This window comes from Archocentrus centrarchus, chromosome 9 (assembly GCF_007364275.1).
Source record: "Archocentrus centrarchus isolate MPI-CPG fArcCen1 chromosome 9, fArcCen1, whole genome shotgun sequence".
Lineage (NCBI taxonomy): Eukaryota > Metazoa > Chordata > Actinopteri > Cichliformes > Cichlidae > Archocentrus > Archocentrus centrarchus.
This window is the reverse complement of record NC_044354.1, coordinates 3,446,779-3,470,731: the sequence shown is the minus strand read 5'-3', so window position 1 is coordinate 3,470,731 and position 23,953 is coordinate 3,446,779. Positions and strand designations below refer to the sequence as shown.

At 42.1% G+C, this 23,953-nt stretch overlaps 1 protein-coding gene across 3 annotated transcripts; it reads left to right on the top strand.

The window, feature by feature from the left end:
• Window positions 1–7,459: 7,459 nt before the first annotated feature.
• On the top strand, window positions 7,460–22,048 carry malt1 (MALT paracaspase 1). 3 transcript variants are annotated; one of them, XM_030736890.1, is made up of 17 exons: window positions 7,460–7,732; window positions 8,954–9,120; window positions 9,469–9,590; window positions 12,264–12,411; window positions 13,794–13,972; window positions 14,072–14,168; window positions 14,258–14,305; window positions 15,434–15,457; window positions 15,552–15,596; window positions 16,466–16,669; window positions 16,973–17,150; window positions 18,680–18,751; window positions 18,846–18,973; window positions 19,355–19,504; window positions 19,704–19,861; window positions 19,955–20,080; window positions 21,391–22,048. In XM_030736890.1, the coding sequence occupies exons 1-17, from the start codon at window positions 7,584–7,586 to the stop codon at window positions 21,877–21,879; spliced, it is 2,484 nt and encodes an 827-aa protein (XP_030592750.1). In that variant the 5' UTR covers window positions 7,460–7,583; the 3' UTR covers window positions 21,880–22,048. The 3 variants fall into 3 exon arrangements, with proteins under 3 accessions (XP_030592750.1, XP_030592749.1, XP_030592751.1); XM_030736889.1 differs by having other exon boundaries at window positions 13,791–13,972; XM_030736891.1 differs by lacking the exon at window positions 14,258–14,305 and having other exon boundaries at window positions 13,791–13,972.
• The last annotated feature ends 1,905 nt before the right edge of the window (window positions 22,049–23,953 follow it).

Below are 23,953 nucleotides of genomic sequence, written 5' to 3'. Positions count from 1 at the left end.
ACAAACAGAAAATCTCTGACAAGATTCACTGTGTGCCATGTGCACATAGGTTTATGGAGATCACATATGCAACTCCATGCTGACAAGCAAATGGTGAGAAACTTGATCAGAGTGTGTGCACATGTTTTTACTTGCGCCCTGCCTCTAGCACTTTCCCATTAATCACCAAACTCAAGAGGGAAACCAGATCAGCGAATGTGTGCCAATCATCATCTTCGGCTTATCCTGTTCAGGGTCACAGGGGAGCCTATCCCAGCTGACACAGAGCTAGAGGCAGGGCACACACTGTACAGGTCGTGGGGCCAACACAGAGAGACAGACAACTATTCACACCTATAGGCAATTTAGAGTGACCAATTAACCAAGTAACTGGAGAAAGACACGGGGAGAACGTGCAAACTCCAGAGATCTGGGCCAAGGTGGAATTGAACCCAGGCCTTCTAGATATCATTCTAGCTGTGAGGCAGTAGTGCTAACCACCATGCCACTGTGCTGCCCACTAATTTAATAACTAATGATTGGCACATCATTAGTAATTAAACGATTTTCTGCTGTGTTTAATGAATCAGCCTGCACAGATCTACAAACCTAATTTTTAAAAAGTTATTAATTAGGTTAATTGGCAAAAGGTCAGTAACATGATTGGGTATAAAAAAGCACCATGTGTGTCACACTGACGCAAAATCAGCTGCATGTGGCTGTGGATGCAGAGGGAACACAGAAATTGTAGGCAAAACTCCGCAGACGTCCGCCAGTGTTAGGAGCTGCCTCATTGCTGGCTGCAGACACAGCGGACAGTTGTGGACAATTGTGGACAGGAGCACACATGATCAGTCACAGTGCACGTGATGGCTCCGTAATGCTTGTGTTCAGTCTGCTGCTTACAGTCCACAGTCGTCCTCAGATAAGCTCATAGTAGTGGATGGTCTGCGAGGATGGCGCGTGTGCTGCAGACTGATGGTAGATGACTGCATACAGTTGGCAGACTGGAAGCGTATGGGGAAAATCATGGGTGGAGGACCGTGGCTTGTTGGTGGACTGCTGGCATGCGACTGCATGGACATTGTGGGCAGCACTTCATTCTGTCTTCAGTTGCAGACCAGTTCACATCTCTACCATTCAGAAGACTCTACAGTAGACATGATCATTTTTATAGCCCTTCTATGACCATCCAGGAATATTTTTGCTGTGCACGAGCAGTGGATGCCATGTTCACTCCACCATATCCGCCATCAGTACATCCTACCAACGCAGTCCTGCCAGCCATCATCCGCAGCACGTGTTCAACTCCCCGCAAGTCTCTCCAGGCTTTCCGCTGTCTGCACGTGCACGTGCATTTCCACCACTTCTCTGCAGAATTTTCTCCCTGGCATACGTGTTCTGCATGCATCACACACCATCAGGATGTGTGGTGCATGCAATGTGCATGCTATTGATTATTTACATTTCCCATCTGCCATGAATTTCTGCAGACTGCTTTCAGTCACTCATCTGCAACCCACCATATAATCCTTTGTGACACAGGCATTAAAGAGGCAGAGTTTCTCAGAAGTAAAGAGGGGCAGACATCCACCAATCTGCAACACACTGCGTCTACAAATTGTGGAACAATTTCAGAGTAATGTTCCTCAAAGTAAAATTACAAAGACTTTAAATATCCCATCATCTTCAGTACATAATATGATCAAAATATACTGAGAAATCCCAGTGCGCAAGGGTCAAAGGCCAATATCAACACTGGATACCTGTGATCTTCAGGCATCCAATGGGCAGCACTGCGTTAAAAACAGGAATGATTCTGTCATGCAAATAACTGCATAGGCTCAGAGTCATTTCCAGAAATCATTTCCTGTGAACATTGTGCCACCCACGGGTTCAAGCTCTATGATGCAAGGAAGGCGTATGTGACCATGATCCATCTTCTCTGGGCCAAAGCTCATTTCAAATGGACTGAGGTAAAGTGGACAACTGTTCTCTGGCCAGATAAATCCCTAAAAAGGGGAGGGACCATTTGGCTTGGATCTGGAAACAACATATACTCCCACCCAGATGAAATATGTTTCAGGGAAGGCCCTGCATGTTTCAGCATGTTAAACTGCATACTGCAGCTAATGCAGCAACATGGCTTTGCCATAGAAGAGTCTGGGTGCTGAACTGAACCTTTCACCAACTGAAAACATTTGGTGCTTTATCAAATGAAAAATACACCAAAAAAGAGCAGCTAGAGTCTTATATCAGCCAGGAAGGGAACATTTCTCTCCCACTGTCCAGCAGCTGCTCAACTCTCAGACATCTACTGAATGTGGTTAAAAGACAAGGGGACGCTACACAGTGGTAAACAAGAGTTTGTGCCAGCTTTTTTTGAGATATTTTGCTGCCATGAAATTCAGAATGAGCTAATATTTTTCTCTTACATTTTTTTTTGTTCTATTGTGAATAAAAAATGGGTTTATATCACTGCATTCCATTTTTAGTTACACTTAACACAGTGTCCAAACTTTACTGGAGGGCAGTATTAGCCAGCAGTTGTGTCACTCTTCATGTGATACAGTTTTTAGATGTTAGATTCAACTCAACGAAATGATGGTTCCAGATCACTCATCCAGAGACGAGCATCTGCGGTCATGCAGCCAGAGACCGGCGCTACCGTTAGGCAATGTGGTTTAAGTGTCTTGCTCAAGGACACAACGCAGCGCAGGGACAGGGGCTCGAACCGGCAACCCTATGGCTGCAAGGCGAGCGTCTACCCACTGCCATCTGATCTGATTTCAGATGAGTTATTAAGTCTTCATTTTCTGTTCTGATCTGTTGAGCAAATCTTGGACCTCTTCTTGGCTGTATCATCAGCACATAAATAATTATAGTTATATCGTATTTACTTTAGACTTTATTTGGAGTCAGGGACCTCCTACCTGCTGAGTGGTCATCTGGATGAGCAATACATAGACAAAACATGACCTACTGATCAGGATACGGGTGAACACAGCTCATTGTGTTTTGCTTGTATAAATATAAAACAAGGTCAGCATTGCAAAGTAAAACTGTAGGCAGTAGATGTCATGTTAGTATTCAATAAACAAGTACAGGAGTTGACAGACGACAACATGAAGCCAAACACCAACTTGATTCTTTAATCATTGTTGCTCACTGGCACTTTTTGGCAGAAGTTAAAATATTTAGATTTTTATGAACCAAGGGGACCGCTCCACTGAACAAAACAAGCTCTGGTGGCTTAGATTGTACACATATGGGGCCCGCTGCTTGTGAAAATTCACACAGTCAAACACACAATCCTCTCTAACTCCTGTATAAATCTCACAGCCCAGTATTCTAAATTTTAGTTTAATTTGACTTTGGTTTGGGATGTGCTGCGTACAAAAAATGTGTTCATGACGAGTGGCTTCATAAGGACAACTATCAGGCTAGGTGTTCATTTGAAGGAGATTTTCAGGAGTTAGCAGATCTCCTTTTCTATCCTCTGACCTATCATTCTTACAAGCTAAAAATACAGCAGACGCCAGCACTGTGCCATCAAGGGTTATAATTTCTCTCTAAGTCAGAGATTTGTTTATCAGAAGTAAGTGTGGCTAAAAAGTAACGAGTCTTTCTAGAATATGATTAAAAAAGGCTGATTGTTTAACATAAATATGGTTAGAAGACAAGTTTCACAATATCAGCTCTCAGCAACAAACATTCAAAAGATCTCCAGCAGTTCAGGCAGTACAGAGTCTGTCTGACCAGGCTGTGCAGTTGAAGATGAGAGCAGTGCACACTTTTAATTTGTTTTTTGTTTTTGATTTTAAATAAATGTGCACATTCTAGATGAAACACAATACTTATTTACATAACCTATAAGCAATAAAGGTGCTTTGAACCCGTTTGTTTGATGGTGTTAATTAAAAGTGCATTAATGTTATTACATCAAGGCTGCAGATGGTATTTATGACTGCTAAGAATGTAGTTTTTAGACTATTCATAGACTACACAAACATCTAAAGCAAGTCTCTGAGTCTCCCTGTATATAATCCCTGTAGATGCTGAAAAACCTGATACTAAGAATAAGGTAAGCCTTCTCTGGATGTCTTTTTTTTTTTATTTAAAAAAGGAGAGATGGACATTTTTAACTGATAAAACACCATCTCCTAACACCAGCCACTGATAAAATATGATATAGAGTTGTATAAATCTAACAAGAACTAACAACAAAGTTATATATAAACCTTACTGACCTTTAAAGTAAATTATTGTATTAAATAGATCCAAAAATAATCAAAACTATCAACAGAAAGTGAAGAAATACCCCCAGAATGCCTGTGTGCTGTGGTGGTTGTCCTGCTGGTATTCATGTAATACCACTTTGTATGGGGCAGTAAGCTTATGTAAACTTTATTTAACCATGAAGGACACATTCTCATTTACAGCAGCAGCCTGGAAAAAGGCCAAACATCTTGAACAGAACATGGAGTTAGGGTTCAAATAAAATGCAAAAAAAGGTTAAAGAATGCCAGCACACACCTGGCGGACAGGTAGGTATTTTCATCTGCCCCCTTTTTTCTCAAGGGGTCATCCTGGATATTCTTCCTGACATAACGTTCCCATTTATCCAGGTTTGAAACTGGCACTAGGAGCAGACTAACAGCACAGCAGTCTCATTGGTTTGTGTTTCTGGACACAAAATTTACAGGTTCTTTTGTTTTCCGGGTTCCTCAACACAAATTTCCCGACATTGTTTTGGTGTCCCTGAACTCTGCTTTTAAACAGTCCACTCTGTCTGCAATGAATCGTGTCCCTGTATGGGAAATGAATATTTTCAATGACCCCACATCTGGAGGCTGGAGGAGTTGTTGCTCTCACCAGAGAGCCAAGTTTGAGTTATACAAATCTCAGAATTTCACACATAATTTGTATCTTTAAAAAAAAACTTTATTAGTGAAAATATATTGCTTAGTTATTTTCAGACAGGTTAGTTTAGTTAGGTAGGTTTCATGTTTTATTGTGAAACTGTGCAGAACAACAGCACACACTTAAAAAGAGTTTACAACACTCACTGGTCAAACACTGCCCCTGGTGGTGAAAGTTTTGGTTACATTTTGCAGAGGGTAATTCCAGAAAGTACCTTTAAACAAAAACCAATGATACAAATACAGGTGCTGCTCATAAAATTAGAACATCATGAAAAAGTTGATTTATTTCAATAATTCCATTCAAAAAGTGAAACTTGTATATTATATTCATTCATTACACACAGACTGATATATTTCAAATGTTTATTTCTTTTAATTTTGATGATTATAACTGACAACTAATTCAGTATCTCAGAAAATTAAAATATTGTGAAAAGGTTCAATACTGAAGACACCTAGTGCCACACCTTAAGCTAATTAACTCAAAACACCTGCAAAGGCCTTTAAATGGCCTCTCATCAGCTGTTGAGACAGCTAGCAGCTGGTTATAAGCTAATGTTATGCCAGCTAACTTTAGACTCGAGTTTTTCAATCAAAGCTTTGAATTATCTTTAACCTCCTCGTCTAATGAGTCCTGCATTGGGGTCCTCTGCTTCGCTTGCCACAGCTACAAACCTGACAGAAGGCCACTATCAGAGCAACCTGGGCTCTCATAGCACCTGAGCAGTGCCACAGACTGATGGACTCCATGCCACGCCGCATTGCTGCAGTAATCCAGGCAAAAGGAGCCCCAACTAAGTACTGAGTGCTGTACATGTTCATACTTTTCATGTTCATACTTTTCAGTTGGCCAACATTTCTAAAAATCCTTTTTTTGTGTTGGTCTTAAGTAATATTCTAATTTTCTGAGATACTGAATTTGGGTTTTCATTAGTTGTCAGTTATAATCATCAAAATAAAAGAAACAAACATTTGAAATATATCAGTCTGTGTGTAATGAATGAATATAATAAAAAGTTTCACCTTTTGAATGGAATTACTGAAATAAATCAACTTTTTCATGATATTCTTATTTTATGACCAGCAGCTGTATCTCTGGCTCCAAAGACCTTTGGGAAGCAGCACTAAGGATTAAAAAGGCACATAAAAATGGAAACAACCATCCGGCATGTTTGGATACAAGGAAGAGATACGTAGTTTTCCTATGAATATGTGCAAGATTAGTTCCTAGATTTTGAAAGAGGAGGTTGTAGAGGAGTCAAGGGGGTGTCTGACTATTCCTCTGGCCAACCCATAAAACCAGTAATAAAGTCCATGAAGGGGCTACTTGTAGAACAGGTTTTGAATGGGAATGCAGCCCATTTAATTATCAACAATTATTAAACAATAACTTTTCCCAACAAACATTTTAACACTGAGTAACTCTTTTTCTCAACGACTACAAATGAGACACAATTCATTGTTAAATACATGTACGTGGCATAAAACGGTTGTGCATGTTTAAAAAAAGACATTAGTTAATAGGAATCTGTGCATGTAGAGTGGATGTTGCTACTCAAATTAACCAGTTAGTTGGGACACGCTCACACACACACACACACACATTATTGCTTTATTGTAATAATGTGAACAATATCCCTTGCTTTCTGAAAGAAGATCTGTCTGGATCACTGCTGTATATGGAAATGTTAACATCTTTCCATCTATGAGGCATCATACAGCATAATGTCGGGGCTGAGTAGGACCTGAGTCGTGAATATGTCTTCACTGTATTTTTTAAGGCGGTCATGCCTACATAAATGATCACAGTGACTGAGCAGCAAAATGGATTGGCCCTAAGCCGATTTGCTGTGAAACAATAACTTCTTCTTTTCTTTTTTTTTTTTTTCAGTTTTTGTGCGACCCCGTTGTAAATAATGGCCACCACAAACCTATAGAGATCCCAGCTCCGTCACTGGGAGGAGGACACCGACTCCTACCCATCCACCTGAGCGGCTGAGTGCAGCCAAAGAGTACAAACTGCGCGAGATGACTCACCTCGGCCCGACTCCCGTGCCACTTGGTCTCTGAGTCTATAGATGCTATTTTAATATATGAGGACATTATTATGAGGCGCATACCGCATGTGAAAGAAAAAGAAAACAGGTGAACGTTAATAAATAAGGGTTCTTTTATACATACATACTAGCTAGTATTAGCAGCTACCACTCAAACTAGTCATAGACTCATTTACATTACAGAAGCCTGTATTATATTTAAATCCACGGAACCAAGAGGAAATAAGCAAGTTCTCTGCGGGCTTAGTTAATCATTAATTGTCAGATGGCGAGTCTTTCTATTAACGCTGTACAAGTACGAGTAGAAACTGACATATCGCTCAGGTAGGCTGCTTAGTTTATCTTAACTGTGTAAGATGAAGTCTTAAAATGCGCAAGAGTTCGGCTTTTATTCGCCTCTCGCCTTACATGCAGAGACTCATCTTTGCGCATAAATACTCTCTGGCAGAAGGAAACCACAACTGAGCTGCACCGGCGGGGAAAAACCAAGACGATGCAGTGGGCGTGTCTCTGTCACTTTTATAACGTCTTTCAGGAAGTAGACATTTTTTTTCTCTTGTTGTAACTTTCTTTTGCGTCTGATAGAAACGCGTTGATGGTGAGCTTTGGCTGAAGGGCCGTCATGTCGGACTCTTTGGATCGGTCCACGAAGATCAACTTATTGAAGGAGCCAGTTGTAAAGAGGCTGTGTGAGGTGCTGGACAAATCCAGCACAAAAGGATGGAGAAAACTTGGGGAGATTGTCGGCAGTGATAGACGGTTTAAAGTCAGGTGGGCTGAAAATTACCATTATTACTTTAAATGACCATAAAGGCATGTGTACATACACTTAATCTCCGGTTTATTTACTGAAACTAATAGAGGCTAATGCAACAGACCTGCTATTAACTTTTATGATAGCTATACCGTTCAGTTTGGTGGTTATTGGGCTGCCTGGTATTAAATAGGTTGTAGTTGAGATGGATCTTGTGTATTTACAGTACCAGTTAAAACTTTGGACACACTCACCCATTCATGTTCAGCTAGCCTATATAGAGATTTCCGGGCATAAATAAATATGTGACTCCGAGACATTTAAAAAAAAAAAAAACCCAGTTCAGAGATTAAATTGGACTAATACTTGTTTTCACTTACAGTGTCTTCCAGGTAAATGCCATTTAATGGCATCATCAATCAGAAATGAAGATAAGATAAGATAAGATAAGATAAGATAAAACTTTAATGATCCCACGACGGGGAAATTTGTGCATTACAGCAGCTCAATACAGAGAAAAAATGAAAAGGATGAGTAAGAACAAGTAACTAAACTAAAAACTAAAATAGAATAGAATAAAATAAAATAGCAAAAATCTATACACACATACACAAGCACTATATACATAAATATATGTATGAAGGGTCTGGTTGTTGTTCATGTGCAGCTTTATTAAAAAATGATGGAGACTAATATTTGTTTTCTCATCCAAGCTGTCACCGTGCAGCTGTGACATTATCATAGTATATCATAGCTAATAATATCATCATAATATCATTATTACACTGTGTGTTTGGAGTCCAGGTGTTCCCAGTACAGTGTTAATGTCTAATCATAAGATCAGATATGCATTATTTATACCAAAACAGCAGCCAAAACATGAAAAACAACATAGCTCAAATAAATAAGTACGATATCACAAACTGAATTAGCTCAGAATAAATAAAGAATATCAAACATATCAAAACTTAATAATGTAGCTAATAAAACTGTAACAGATAAATGCAGGTTTTGTGGTATGGGGCAGGGAAAATTTTCTGTATCTGTCAGATGTTAGACGAAGTTTCTTTGCTGATTATCATGTATTTATCTTTGTTAAATTTCCTCCACTTTCTCTAAAAGCTTCTGACAACCCGTGTTTCCATGCGTGTGTCAACATACTTTGACTCTAAAGTTGAGTTTTACTGTAAGATGATGTGAACTGTGAAAAGCTGACGATCCCCTGCATCCTTCTCCAGCTCAGATGACATGGAGATGTGCTCTCTGAAGGTGCTGGAGCTGGAGGGCAGCCCGAGCCTCATGCTGCTGAGGCTGATGGGAGAGCGAGGCTGCACCACGGGTCATCTGATGGATTACCTCCAAACTTTAGGCAACTCAGAGGCTCTGCAGTGCCTGAAACCACCAGGTAGAGTAAATCTGCTTTGAGCCAGTTATGTTGTCAAATATCCCTGTTGATCTGCATTTTCTGCCTTTTTTTTTTTTATCTGAAGCTCTCAATTTGTTGTCAATGAAACTTGCAATTCATTTCCAGTTAAGTTTTAAGTTAATGCGGCACCACAGGACAACATTGTAAGCAGTGAAGATTTTTAAAAGAGGAAACATTTTGTTGTGCTATTATTACACTTCTATATCATTTCTAGTTCGATAAGTAAAGTGAAACCAAAATTTAAACACCAAACTTGACAAAGTGTTGCTCCATGCAACCTATTGCAATTCAGTGTAAATTCACAGTAAACATCTGTAACATCTGCAGCCCTCCAGATCCTCATTCAACCTCAGTCTGTGGCCATTATATGTGGCCACAATCTGCGTCTCAGCTGCCATGGCGTGGGCAAATCTCCAGTACAGTATCAGTGGTTCAAATCTAAGGAAGAGGTGAGCTCCTCGGATACACACATACACACACAACATGTTTGTTTTGCGACTTTAAATTAAAATGTTTGTGTTAAGACCTTTTTAGCTGTTTTTGCACGAGCGCTGCGGTCATAAATTTACAAGAAATTCTTCCCACAGTCCAAAGACGTGCAGTTACTGGGCTTCGGTTAATTGGTGGTTCTGAATTGCCCATAGGTGTGAATGTGAGTGTGAATGGTTGTCTCTCTCTCACTCGCTCTCTCTGTCGACCACAAGTGTAGATGCGAGTGCGTATGGTTGCCACCGTTTTCAGCTGGTAACATGCACCACCTCCACTCGACCCTAGTTTGTTAAGCCGTTAGAAACTAGTTGCCCTTCCAGGACAGTAATGTTAAGCATGCACAGCCATAATCTTCCACATGCTTATCGGTTAACGTGTCAGCGTCAGTATGCATTTAGACTTGCCATCATGCTGAAAATGATACATAAATGTTACTCATTCTGACCTGAAAGATGCAACTGTTTATGGAAAAGTGACCTGGGCAGAGGCCCTGGCAGACCAATCTCCGGCTATCAATGCTGACTTTAGGGGCATGGAATGTGACCTCTGTGGTGGGGAAGGAGCCTGAGCTAGTGCGTGAGATTGAGAGATACCAGCTAGATGTAGTCAGGCTCACCTGAATGCACAGCTTGAGCTCTGGAACCAGTCTCCTGGAGAGGGGCTGGACTCTGTTTCAGTCTGGAGTTGCCCTCAGTGAGAGGCGACGGGCTAGGGTGAGTATCCTTGTATCCCCCCAGTTTGCTGAGTTTTCACTGGTGGATGAGAGGGTCATTTTCCTGCGTCTTTGAGCCAGGGAATGGGTCCTGAGTGCACTTATGCACCAAATTACAGTTCAGAGTACCCAGCCTTCTTGGAGTCGCTGGGTGGAGTGCTTGAGGGTGCTCCATCCGGTGACACTGTCATCCTACTAGGAGACTTCAACACTCATGTGGGCAACGACAGTGAGGCCTGGAGGGGCGTGATTGGGAAGAAGGACCTGCCTGATCTGAACCTGAGGGGTGTTTTGTTATTGGACTTCTGTGCAAACTGCAGTTTGTCCATAACGAACACCATGTTCAAACATAAGGATGTCCATAAATACACATGGCACCAGGACACCCTAAAATGCAGGTTGATTTCGTAATTGTTTCATCAGATCTGCAGCTGTACGTTGTGGACATTTGGGGAAAGAGAGGAGCTGAGCTGTCAACTGATCCCCACCTGGATCAGGTGGCCTGGCAGAGGCCCCAGTCTGTGAGATCTTCAACTTCCAGCTCTGGCAGAACTTCAACAACATTCTGAGGGAGGCTGAGGACGCTGAGTCCAAATGGTCCCTATCTTTAAGAAGGAGGGACTGGAGGATGTGCTCCAGTTATTGGGGGAATCACACTCCTCAGCCTCCCTGGAAAGTTCTATGCCAGGATGCTGGAAAGGAGAGTTCGTCCAGTAGTTGAACGTCAGATTTAAGAGGAACAGTGCGATTTTTGTCCTATTGTGGGACTCTGGACCAGCTCTTTATCCTCTCAAGGATATTTGAGTGTGCGAGCCCATTGTTACTCGTTTCTTGTGGGTGTTGGACTCCACCAGGGCTGCCCTTTGTCACAGATAATTTTTATGCACAAAAATCTAAGTATAGCCAAGTGGTGGAAGGTTTCACCTTGGTGGCCTCAGAATCTCATCTGTGCTTGTTGCAGATAACGTGGGACTGCTGGCGTCATCAGGTGGGCGCCTCCAGCTCACACTAGAGCAGCCAAGTGTGAATCGGCCAGTATGAGAATTAGCACCTCTGACCTCTGGGTCAGGGATGTGTTGCTGCTCCAAGTGGAGGAGTTTAAGTATCTTGGGGTCTCATTCATGAGTTAGGGGAGAAGGGTGAGAGATTGGCAGATAGGATTGGGGCTGCAGCTGTGGTCCGTTGTGGTGGAGGTAGAGCTGAGCGTAAACGCAAAGCTGTAGATTTACCAGTCAATCTACGTTCCCACCCTCACCTATGGTCATGAGCTCTGAGTCGTCACCGAAAGAACAAGATCGCAGATACAAAAGTCTTTGTATCATCTCCATCTTAGTATTTTACTCATAACATCTTTGTTTCTAATTCGTTTTTTGTTCCATTTCAAGTTTTTGTTTTGGATTGAGTATAGTTTAATTTATAGGTACATGAATTCTAGTCTTTATTTTAGGTAACTGCAGTATTTTTTCACACCTAGTTTTAGTTTTTAATTTAAGTTTCTGATAACTGTGCATCATTATCTCTGTAATGCATTTCCTGGCAAAAAGTCTATAAGCAAGTCAGAATTTTAAGCGGTGAATCACAAACTTCAGCAGAAATTCCAAGTTAACAAGTTTGGGCTTGAATTGATCTTAATCAGTACATATCCCAAATATAACACAATGCTTTGCATGACCTATTTGCACCTTATTCTGTGGTGTGACAAACTTTAAAGACTTTTTTAAAGACACATGGCACACTGTCATATAGCAAGCATATGGTCACATTCCCAGGTTGTGATAAATGTATGTATGTATGTATCTTGTAGTTTCTTAGTCCATAACATTTAGGCATTAGGCGTATTTGCTGAGGTGTTGGAATTGTCTCTCCCATGAGCTGGAAATTACCTCGTCTCCTGATAAATGTGATTTTTTTCTAACCTCAGGTTCCAAACAGCTTCTCCCCAGACTTGGTAATAAGTCCGGTCCAGTTGAAGGATGCTGGCTTTTACATCTGCAGAGTCAACTGTGGAGATGCCTTTGAGTTCAGCCAGTGGGCCCAGGTGGACGTCCTGAACGCCGACATGTGTTACGGTGAGATTGTGCATTCTCAGCGTATGACTGAGGATCTGATTGGTGGTCTTATTGAATGGTGAGTGTAAGGTGTTGCACTGTGTAAAACCTATAGTAACAAGGCCGACGCCAACAAAACAAGTAACGTGATACTGGGTGGATGAGAGACAGAGCTCAAATCCTCCAGGGAGGCTGGCCAGGTGCTCCCATTCACATTGATTAACACTGCCTACCAGGAACATGCAGTGTATCACAGAAGGAACAAACGGGGGCAAACACACAGCAGCTCTGGCCAAGGCAGGAGGGCTGTCATGGGTTTTTCCTGTTAGAGAAGGACTGTTTTTAATCATATCTCCAGTTAAGACATACAGCATTTCAAATGCTGCTAGCATATAGAAGTTTCCTTAGTAGCATTTGTGAAAGCATTTGATATAATGAAGAAGTGATTATTGTGGAAGTTGATGTGGTTAGCTGCTGTGGTTATTGCCCTAAATGTGCTAAATATTGATTTTTGCACTGCAACTGGTTGGGCAAGGATTTCTGTGTGAGTGCATATTGGTGTGGAGTTAAATACGGCACCCTTGTTACACGGACGGTGTTATCTGTGTTAGCAGCAATGATAGACATCTCCTCCATTCTACTTTCCTCATTATTGGCCATCGTTTCCTAAACCTTTAGTGTTCATCTCCAGAACCACGCCTACTAGGACACACCTTGAATATTTGGTGCTGGAGAAGTAGTTCAAGTGTGTAATTTAAGTCCTCAACAAAGGAACAGCGACTGTGCCAGTTCTGACCTGATACCCTGCAGTGTTTCAGCTTTCCACACCAGCACAGATAGCATCCTGCAATATTTAATACACATGCTGTTCAGATGTTTGTGTTATATGAGCTGGGAAGTTCTTCTTTCAGCCACCCTGTGTTCATGTGCTTGGAATATGAAAATAACAAGGATGCTATGAAGAGGATGTGGTGTATTTTGTTGCTCCGAGCTAGTAAACAGCACACTATGCTGGCTTTGCCCAATTTGGCTTAAGGTTAATAAATAACTGTCCTAACTAATCTAGGTTACAGTATGAGGAAAACAGCCAACAGTTACAACCTAATCCCATGTTACTAAGCAAATACCACTAAAAATTGGTGCAGTTTACACAATTAATCAAAAGTTTCTTTTTTCTCCTTTTCTCCAATATTCCTGTTGTCCTGATTTTAGGAGGAGTTCATGGACACGAATGCACAGAGTGGCTGTGCAGTGGCTGCTCTTTGTCTGGATGGGCCTTATTAATTTCCCTTTTCTACTTATTTACCATTTCCAGAGATGATAAGAGCTGAAACAGGAAACTTTTAACAGATGAAGACTGTATTATACAGTTGTGTTATTGTCGTCTTTCCTCACATCAGCAGGACAGAGTTATCACTCTTTAGATGGCCGGCTAAAGTTGGTGATCCAGCCTCAGTCCCAGCAGCTACATGTTGGGGAAGATTTGCTTCTGGAATGTGGAGCGGTGGGACGGCCGATCCCTCGATACCAGTGGCACAGAAACGGAGTCCCGATTCCTAATGCCACAAAGAGGAAACTCACGGTGATTTTTTTTTTTTTTTTTGGTTTATCAGACATTAACATTGTTGATTGCTTCCACGGCTGAAGGGATAAGTCATAACTGTGTGTGTGGTCATTTCAGATTGCTCATGTGATGCAGGAACAACAAGGCAGGTATCGCTGTGAGATCAGCGGCACCTCTGAGAGAATGTGGACCAATGAAGTTGATGTTGTGATAGGTATGTCACAGTTAAGGGCATTTTTTTGTTACTTTAAATCCAGTTTCACTGTATCTGAACAATTATTTGCCTTTGTTCTTAACTGAAAGCACCAAGGATATCTGTGCAGATTACAGGGGCAATGGAGTGCTCTGAAGGTAGAGTTGAAAGCATTGGTGCATGGTGTTTTAAATTGGGTAACAGCTAGCAGGGATTAGCTGCATGCGAATGGTAATCACAGCTTCATTCAGATTACATGCGCATCATGAACCTGGATTATTGCCGCATAAACACTAACCAGCACAAGGCTCACAGAGTTTGATCCCGAGGTTTCACATGCATGCTTTTTTTGATTTTGATTTGGCTGTCATTAATTCCACAAATCTTTAATGTGTGATACTTTGTATCTGTGCTACTGTTAAAAAAAATCCAATGAAAGAAACTGAAACCAACACTGAAGCGACGCTGCTGAAGCAATTCAAATGATGGTGTTTCACTATTTGTGTGACAGAGCTGGAAAACGTGTGGAAAACATTTCTGAAACACACAGTTAACGTGTCCGTTTGTCACAACGACTGTACCACTACAGTTTATTCCAGTCTCACACTCACCATCTTGTCACTGCTGCAAATACTCACAGGGAAACATTAGGGTTTTTTTTTTTAAAGGATCATTCTGGTGTTTTTTTCCATTATTGTGGTTTTTGTGGCCACGTTTGCTGTGCCAGTTTTGTACTCTCTACTTCAGTTGTATAGATTCAGGGTGACTATGAGTCACACCAAGGCATTGTTTGCTCATTTGTTTTTCTGGCCAGGCTGGAAGTAAACACAGAAATTTGTGTGAAAGCGACTTTCTGGAAACTGATCATTTAAATCAAGTCGTTTAGTTTGTTCCTCAGCCACATCATTTGAGCTTAATCAGATGTTTCAGGGGGAAATAAAATACATATTAGAGTGACAATCATGTGCTTGTCACTCTAATTGATGCTCTTTGTTCACTGTTTTGTTTAGAATAGAATAGAATAGAATAAACTTTATTATTTTTTGCTTCCCCTGAATCCCTATAATCTTGTAAATGGGACGTACACGTGGTTAATGTGCCGCTGAAATAGTCCGCGGTGTGAGCGAGAGAAAAGCTGAAGAGCTGAGAGCAGAGCACCTCAGTGTTGGTTTTGGTCTTTGCTTTCTTTTAATCATGAAAATTACTGCAATTACTTTTCATTTAACTAACTGGTTTTGTAATGCTGAACCTGTATAATAGTAATGCATTATTATTTTTATTCCTAGATGACATTTATGCCATTGGAGGAGGTAAGAGGAACATGCAGCAAGAATGTGCATCAGATATTTTTCCTAAACAGCACTTGTCGAGTTGTGCTTCATTTATTTTGTTTTTAAATTTTAGGTTCCAATGAATTTTTCCTGAACAACATTCCTGAACAACTTTACGGTGAGTGGCTTTTTTTTTATGCAGCACTGACGGCTGATGCACGGTTCCTCAGTGTGTCCACTGTGTACCGTTATGCGTGATACTACGAAGATCAGTTCCCGTCTCAGCACTTACACTAACATGTAGATGTGAAACTTCCCTGTAACTTGGTGTGAGCCTCCGCATAAGAGGACAAAACACTTTGCAGCATCATGCAAAATACCAGAGAATTAGCACCCACTAAAAAAACCAGCTAATGTCACCAAAAAAAGGAAAAGCTTCACAAAGTCCTCGTTTATTTTATGACATCAAAGTGATAATAACGTCATGGTGTGAGAAACACTTCCTTCCTGCCTGCATTTCTTAGTAAATATGATTCTTATCACCGGTACCTGAATTTCTGGTTTATGCCCGATCAACATTTCACGGATTTTTTTCTTGCTGTACATACACTGCACATCCATGCCAAAAAAATAAGAACTGCTATTGGAAATTGTTGAATTTTTCAACATAACCAACAATCCACTTCAAAACAGTGCCAGCAGACGAAGGCGATGCACTCAAACTGTTGTTTGTCATTTAAATAATATTAAAAATAAGCAAAGCAGGGGAGTTACATGGAAAAAAAGGAAGGAAAGCCTCCACATAAACACATCTTTAAATCCTGACTAGGCAGCATCTTGTGTTTGGATGTCAGCTACACACCTGTGAGGCTTCATAACTAGATGGATATTTGTCATTTCATTTCGTATTAGACTGAAGCACTTCCACCTTTAGTTATTTTCCGTTTCCACTTTACTTTTCAGTTCTGGAGCAAAGCATATGATTGATTTTTTTTTGTTTTTGTTTTGGATGGTCTGCTTTTCTCCCTTTTACACGTTTGATCCCAGCAACCGACAAAGTGGCCTTGCTCATCGGCAATCTGTCGTACCAGAACCACCCGCAGCTTAAAGCTCCCATGGTGGATGTTTACGATCTCACTAACCTCCTGCGGCAGCTAAATTTCAAGGTGGTTTCGCTGCTGGACCTCACGGAGTCGGAGATGAGAAATGCCGTAGATGAGTTTCTACTGCTGCTTCACAAAGGAGTGTACGGTATGTTTGCATTTGACTTACCTGACACTGCCATTTTAATCTTTTACATTTAATGTGTATATAACATCAACAGCATCTGGGTCCGTTAATATTAAACACTCCTTGTAACAACAGCATATACTTTATACAATGTTTAGATACAATAAGCAAATATTAATTAAAGAATTATCTTTTAAAGATTCTTTAAAACTTAAAATGTTACCCTGATTAAATGAACATTAAATACCAGCATTAAAAAAGCTGGATGTAACCAGATCTTGTACTTCCACGCTACCTGACTGAAATGGACTCCTTCCTCTTTAGGCCTGCTGTACTACGCTGGTCATGGATATGAGAACTACGGAAACAGCTTCATGGTTCCGGTAGATGCTCCAAATCCGTACCGCTCGGCCAACTGTTTATGTGTGCAGAGCATCCTTAAGCTGATGCAGGAAAAGGAGACTGACCTCAATGTTTTCCTGCTGGACATGTGCAGGAAGAGGTGAGACACTTAATCATCACAGTATAGCACAAAGTCAGTTAAACTTCAGGGATATTAGGCTGCACCTGCACCTGCTTTGGTGCAAATGAGAGTGATAGCAGATGCACTGAGACGGAACAAGACATCCTCCAAAAAGGGATTGTTGTGCAGGTGGTGGCTGCACACTCCTGCTCTCTCCTTAACCCTCCTCTAGGTTTAGTGTTCTTGATACTGCTTGTAGCATAGGATGGTGCTTACAGCCCATTCAGGTTGCTCAGGTAATCCAGCTGCTCCAGGATGGCACATCCATATGTGTCATCACAAGGTTTGCTGCATCTCTCACTACAGTTTCAGGATTGTGAAGGGGATACCAGATGATGGGCTGTTACACAAGGAGACCTGGACAGGGCCATAGATAACGTCAGCCCAGCAGCTGGACCATTATTTACTCCTTTTCTGTGAGGAGAAATGGGGAACACTTCCAGAGACCTACAAAAGGACTCCCAGCATGCTACTCAAACATATTTGTGACCAAACTGTCAGAATCAGACTCCATGAGGGTGGCATGAGGGCATCCTGGCATCCTTTAGTGCAGGGGTAGGGAACTCCAGGCCTCGAGAGCCGGTGTCCTGCAGGTTTTAGATGTGTCCCTGATCCAGCACACCTGAATCACATATAGAAGTCATTAGCAGGACTCTGGAGAACTTGACTGCAGACTGAGGAGGTAATTCAGTCATTTGAGTCAGGTGTGCTGGATCAGGGACACATCTAAAACCTGCAGGATACCGGCTCTCGAGGCCTGGAGTTCCCTACCCCTGCTTTAGTGGGACCTGTGCTCACTGCCCCACACCATGCAGCTTGATTGGCATTCGCCAGAGACCACCAGAACTGAGAGATCTGCCACTGGAGCCCTGTTGTGTTCCCACATGCGAGCAGGTTCACACTGAGCACATGTGACAACCGTGAAAGAGTCTGGAGACACCTCTGTGATGTTATGCTGCCTGCAATATCATCCAGCATGACTGGTTTGGTAGTGGGTCAGTGATGGTCTGGGGAGGCATATCCACGGAAGGTGACGCAAACTTCAACATGCCAGCACTACACTGACTGCTGTTAGCTACAGGGATGCAATTCTCAGACCCACTTCCACACCTTAGTGGACCCTGTGTTCTTCATGTGGCCAGAGTGTGTAGCCAGTTCCTGGATGACACTGGGACGTTATGTGTTGTTCCATCCAAGGCTGCCAAATAGTGCCACAGACTATCCAGGAGCTCTCTGATGCTCTGATCCAGATCTGGGAGAGGATCTAACAGGACCCGATCTGTTGTCTCATCAGGAGAGTGTTTAGACATTGTTACGAGTGGATACAGGCATACACACTATTGAGTAATTGAGAAATGTAAATCAGTAAAGATTTGCAATTTTCCAAAAAAAATTTTGTCATCAAGACCAAACGTGATTTTTTCCCGAGGAGGTTAATTAGGAAATTATTTTTCTCCCCACCTTAAAGCTCAGAAAGCTTAAAATTTTACATATTTATTTATTTCCAGGAATATCCACGATGACAGCACTCCAAACATTGTCCTGAGGGTAACCGCCAACATTGTCTTTGGATACGCCACGTAAGTCCAAAACATCAATAATCATTCAAAGCTAACTCGGTTAGGATGGTTTTGCTTTCCCAGATATGAAAGTTTTTTTTGTTTGGCTGTTCAGGTGCCAAGACGCCGAGGCCTTTGAGCTGAGCTCCACTGGCTTCACCAACGGCGTGTTTGTCAAGTTTCTGAAGAAGCGTCTGCTGGATGATGAGAAGATCACCGTGGTGCTGGACAGAGTCGCTGAGGGTGAGGAGACAACACTAAAATGCAACAACTGTTTGGTCATGAAATTAAGCTGCTGTGTTTCCGAAGGGATGTGCATGAGTTGATGTTTTAATAGAAGAATAAAAAAATAAATAAATGTAGCCTGCTTTCTATTATTGATGCAACAATTCTCTCTGTTTATTGGCTAATGGATTCATGGGTCTACTTATTAAACAACACTTATGACAGGAAATATCTTTTCCATTAGCTTTGGTTAAATTCAACATTCAGTGCCGTCCCACTGGGCCTTCCACCTCCCTGCAGTGTTACCACTGCTTTTTTTGTTTCAGCTCATGTGAGGATGTTTAGGCTGTATTTGTGTTAGAATAAATGCAGGCTGTCTGATTTCTGTTTCGTGCACAGATATGGGCCAGTTTGATGCTACGAAGGGGAAGCAGGCTCTAGAGATCCGCAGCAGTCTTTCGGAGAGGAGAGCGCTGACGGATCCTATTCTGCCCGGAGACAGCGCGGATCTCGCTCAAGCTCACAGCCGGCAGTGGGCAAAAGCTCACGGTGAGTTCTAGAAATGCAAAACATTTATTTATCTGCGCTCTGGGAATCCCCTATTTGCGTATTGCAGCTCAGCGATGCAGACTCAGTCAAATGTCAAACGTTTAGTTAGTGCAACATGAAAACCAGATGGAGTTTTTTGCTACATGAATATGGACTTAAATGTCTGTGAGCTTAAATTAGTTTCTGTGTGCTACTGCAGAACTTCCTGAGAGTATGTGTCTCAACTTTGACTGCGGGGCTCAGATCAAGCTGGGCTTCGCTGCGGAGTTCTCCAATGTCCTTGTGATTTACACTCACATCGTTAAGAAACCTACAGACATGTCCTTCTGCCAAGCTCACGTCACTGACTTCTCACAGGTATGCTCTCATGTCACTGAACTCATAGGGAAAAGTTGCACCACAGATGTACTGTAAATGCACATTTGTTTGTGCTTGTGAAAACTCCCTTAGGACCTCGATGTAGATCCTAAGCTGATGAACAGGGAGACTCCAGAGGAGACGGGGATCTACCTCCTGTCCAGCAGCCTGCCGCAACACTGTCTCTACACCAGACTCAGCTCACTGCAGAAGCTCAGGGTAAGAATAAAAAAAATTACTCGTGACATTTTAGTAAAAAAAATAGTCTGAAAGCAAAATTATAGTAAGTAAAATTATATTAATGAGGACAGTTGTGGTCAAATATTAAAAAGACACAAAGTGGAGCTGGAGGTGGCGGAGCTGGAGATGTTAAGATTTTCAGTGGAAGTGGTGAAGATGGATAAGGCTAGAAATGAGTCCATCAGAGGGACAGCTCAGGTTGAGAGGTTTGGATTTTTCCACCTCCATTTTATCTGATGACGGCTGTCGGCGGCTGTTTCGTTCTCTTCCAAAGTCCCTTATTGTAGATCGTCTTCGGCCAATGGATTCGGATTATCTGTTTGAGACAGGTGTTCGCAAAGACCTGCAGTTTGTTATCTAGCTTTTTGGTGTGTCTCCATGTTTCACAGTGGTGGAGAGGCATATATTCTGTTTCTTACAGATTGGCAGCAGGGTAGCGAAGTTCGGCTTTTCTGATTCTGGATTCAATATTTTCCTCTGTTCCACCTGTGATGCTCACAACACTTCCCAGATAGATGAAACTGGTTTCGTCTTCTTCTTCTTCCAGAAAAGACAGCATGTCTGTACCTGGCTTTTTTTTTTCTTGTAGATGGAGAAGTTGACCTGAGCAGTAGGAATAGTTATGAGGGGTGGTCTAATCCTGGACATGTTGCTTTGGACAAACATGGAATGTATGGAAGTATCTCCCGTCCTGCTGCTGTTTGAATTCAGCATAAGTCAGTACACTGTATGCTACGTGTTGTTGTTCCATCAGCTGCTACAGAGATCATCCAAATGACTCCGGCTGTGGTGAATGGCTACGGATAATTAATGACCACCTTCTGCACCACTTACTGTATCAGCAGAGGAGCTTAGTTTAGCATCTATTTCAGCTCCGCTGCCACAAAGACGGATACAGAAAATCTTTCCTTAGATTATAATTTATTGAGCTCTTCAAATTTTTCTGTCTTCATTTTTTTTATCTTTTGTGTAATGTTTTTAACCTTTGTGAGCCATTTTATTGTGATATTGTATTTATTTTATTGAGGTATGGTTTTCATATAGAAATACGTTTGATTGTATAAAGGAGAGTCACTAAAGTCTGAAACATTTTGGTAAAGAAACTAAACGTCATCAGTGAAGGTGGCAGGATTTATCTGCTCACCGTGAATATTTGTGCCGTGTTTTTTCTCAGGTATTGTTACACTAACGGCGTTCAGAAATGATTTAATGTGGTGCGGTTATGCTCAACTGAAGCTGTTCGAAGTTTAGTAATGCCACTGTTTGTTTGCTAACATTCCACGCAACAGGAGGAGCTGGTCTTCACCGTGTGCCTTCAGGGAACCTTCACGGCCATGGACGATGATCATCCAATCCACTGGACGAAGAGCGTCAACATCGGAAAGCCGCTGATTGCTCGACTGGACCTCCACCGGGCCATGCGGCGAAACAGCTGCCTGCAGACCTGCCTGATGCCCCACAGTCCATCCCACAGCCCCTGTCACAGCCCTGGACCTGAACACCGTCACCACCTCTATCACGGGTCGCACCAGGCCCAGGACTACAACCGCCTCTTTCCACAGCATCGCTACTTGGACATCGGCGATCCGCAGGGTGCAGTGGGAGGCTGTGGCGATTTCTACTGTGACAATCTCAGCCAGTGTCGCTACGAGCCCACATACAGCTCCGGTGGGCTTTCGAGCTCACCGGGCAGGCTCAGCATTCCCATAGAGACCACAGACGACATTGAGGAGCTGCAGACTGTGTTCATCAACAGTCTGCAGCTTCAGCCACAGTGAAACAGAAGAGAAGCTTTAAATATCTGTAGTTTTATATCTGTATTACTGCTGCTCTCGTTGTTACATATTCTACAAATATTTTATATGTATGCATCATCATCAATTTTATGCTGACTTTTGTAAATCAATTTTTGAGATCTGAAAAAGTTTGAGTAAACTGACACACCAGTTGGGCATTAAAATAAAACTGTAAAGGATATTCCTGCATTTGTTATCATCACTCAGACATTTGTGACTCAGCAGCATTTAAACTACAGTATATGCAGTTTAACGGTGGTGCAGTGGATAGCACTGTCGTCTCACTGCAAAAGGGTCCTGGGTTTGAATCCGCTGGCTCTGGACTTTCTGTGTGGAGTTTGCATGCTCTCCGCTTGCTTGTGTGCAGTCTGTCCAGGTAATCCGGCTTCTTGACACAGTCCGAAGCCATGTATCGGTAATCTGTGATTCTGAATTGGCCGTGGGTGCGAGTGCGAGCGTGAGTGGTTGTCTGCGTCCTTATTTTCTCTTACATATATACTGATAAAATTATGGATGCTAGTATTAAACATGTCTAAAGTTTCATATAACGAAGTTAGCTCATGTATGAGTAATCCTTTTGAGCCAAAGGCTCACTCTTCTGGAGTTTTTTTCTGCTCCTACTCCCGATTTACATCATGAAGGCTGTATTTCCTTACATGGTCATCTGAGTTGCAAATGGCTGTTTTAGGAAAGCTGTTGACCTGAGTAATCCTGCCCACCTGCTTGTGCTCAGTCTAACTTTGATATTCTTGATTTGGGAAGATGTTTCCAGTATCTGATTACTTCACCTTTATCGTGACTTTGTTTTTGAATTTTGAGAATGACACTGCTTCGGTCTCAATGATGGTACTTTGCATAAACTCCAGAATGTTATGAAGAGTGATCACATGAATTGCAAATAATTGCAAAGTCCCTCTGCCATGAAAATGAACTAAATCCCCACAAACTCCATTTCCACTTCACGTCAGCCCTGCCACAAAAGTACCTGCTGACATCATTCCAGTGATACTCTCGTTAACATGGCTGAGAGTGACGACGGGAACAAGGCTGGAGATCTCTCCGTCATGCTGACTGAGCTTGAATAGCAGTTTGGATGCTTTAAAAGGAGGGCGGCTCTTGAAATCATTGTTCGTCCTCTTTTTACCTGCAAGGAAACACATGCAGTTCATCATTTCTTTGCATAAAAAGGGCTTCACAGGCATTGATATTGCTGCTAGTAAGATTGCACCTAAATCAACCATATATCGGATCATCAAGAACTTCAAGGAGAGAGCTGAAAGTCCAGCAAGCACCAGGACCGTCTCCTAAAGGTGATTCATCTGTGGGATTGGGGCACCACCGGTGCAGAGCTTGCTCAGGGATGGCAGCAGGCAGGTGTGAGTGCGAAGTGAGGTAAAGACTTTTGGAGCATGGCCAGGTGTCACAAAGAGCAGCAAAGAAACCACTTCTCTCCAGGAAAAGCATTAAGGACAGACTGGGATTGGACTGCTGAGGTCAAGGGTAAAGTCATTTTCTCTGATGAGGCCCATTTCCAGTTTGGGGATCTGGAAAAATGTCTGGAGAAGAAAAGGTGAGCGCTACGATCAGTCCTGGGTCACGCCAACAGTAAAGCACCCTGAGATCATTCATGTATGGGCTTACTCACAAGAACACAGCCATGAATAAAGAGTGGTACCAAAACATCCATCAAGAGCAACTTCTCCCAACCATCCAAGAACAGTTTGGTGAAGAACAAGGACTTTTCCAGCATGATGGAGCATCACGCCATAAGGCAAAGCGATAACTAAGTGGCTCGGGGAGCAAAACACTGAAAATGTGGGTCCATGGTCAGGAAACTCCCATCAAGAACACCTCTTGAGGTCAGTCTTCAAGAGGCTGATTGACAAACAAAACCCCACAAATTCTGACAAACTCCAACTGAGGAGCTTCATAAATAAGTTGGTTTTTTTTTAATTGCGACTCATACAAAGCTGCTTCATTAGAGTAAAAATATGGATCCTTGTTATGTACCTTAAAAATATCTGACTCATTAATTTCTAGTACTGATCACTGATAA

Bases quoted from the DNA above. Each gene is read 5' to 3' on its own strand.
- malt1 (XM_030736889.1), top strand. From the start codon at position 7,584: ATGTCGGACTCTTTGGATCGGTCCACGAAGATCAACTTATTGAAGGAG. The intron at 9,121-9,468 runs GTAGAGTAAATC...TAACATCTGCAG, and splicing joins GCAGTGCCTGAAACCACCAG to CCCTCCAGATCCTCATTCAA. The intron at 19,505-19,703 runs GTGAGTTCTAGA...GTGCTACTGCAG, and splicing joins GCAGTGGGCAAAAGCTCACG to AACTTCCTGAGAGTATGTGT.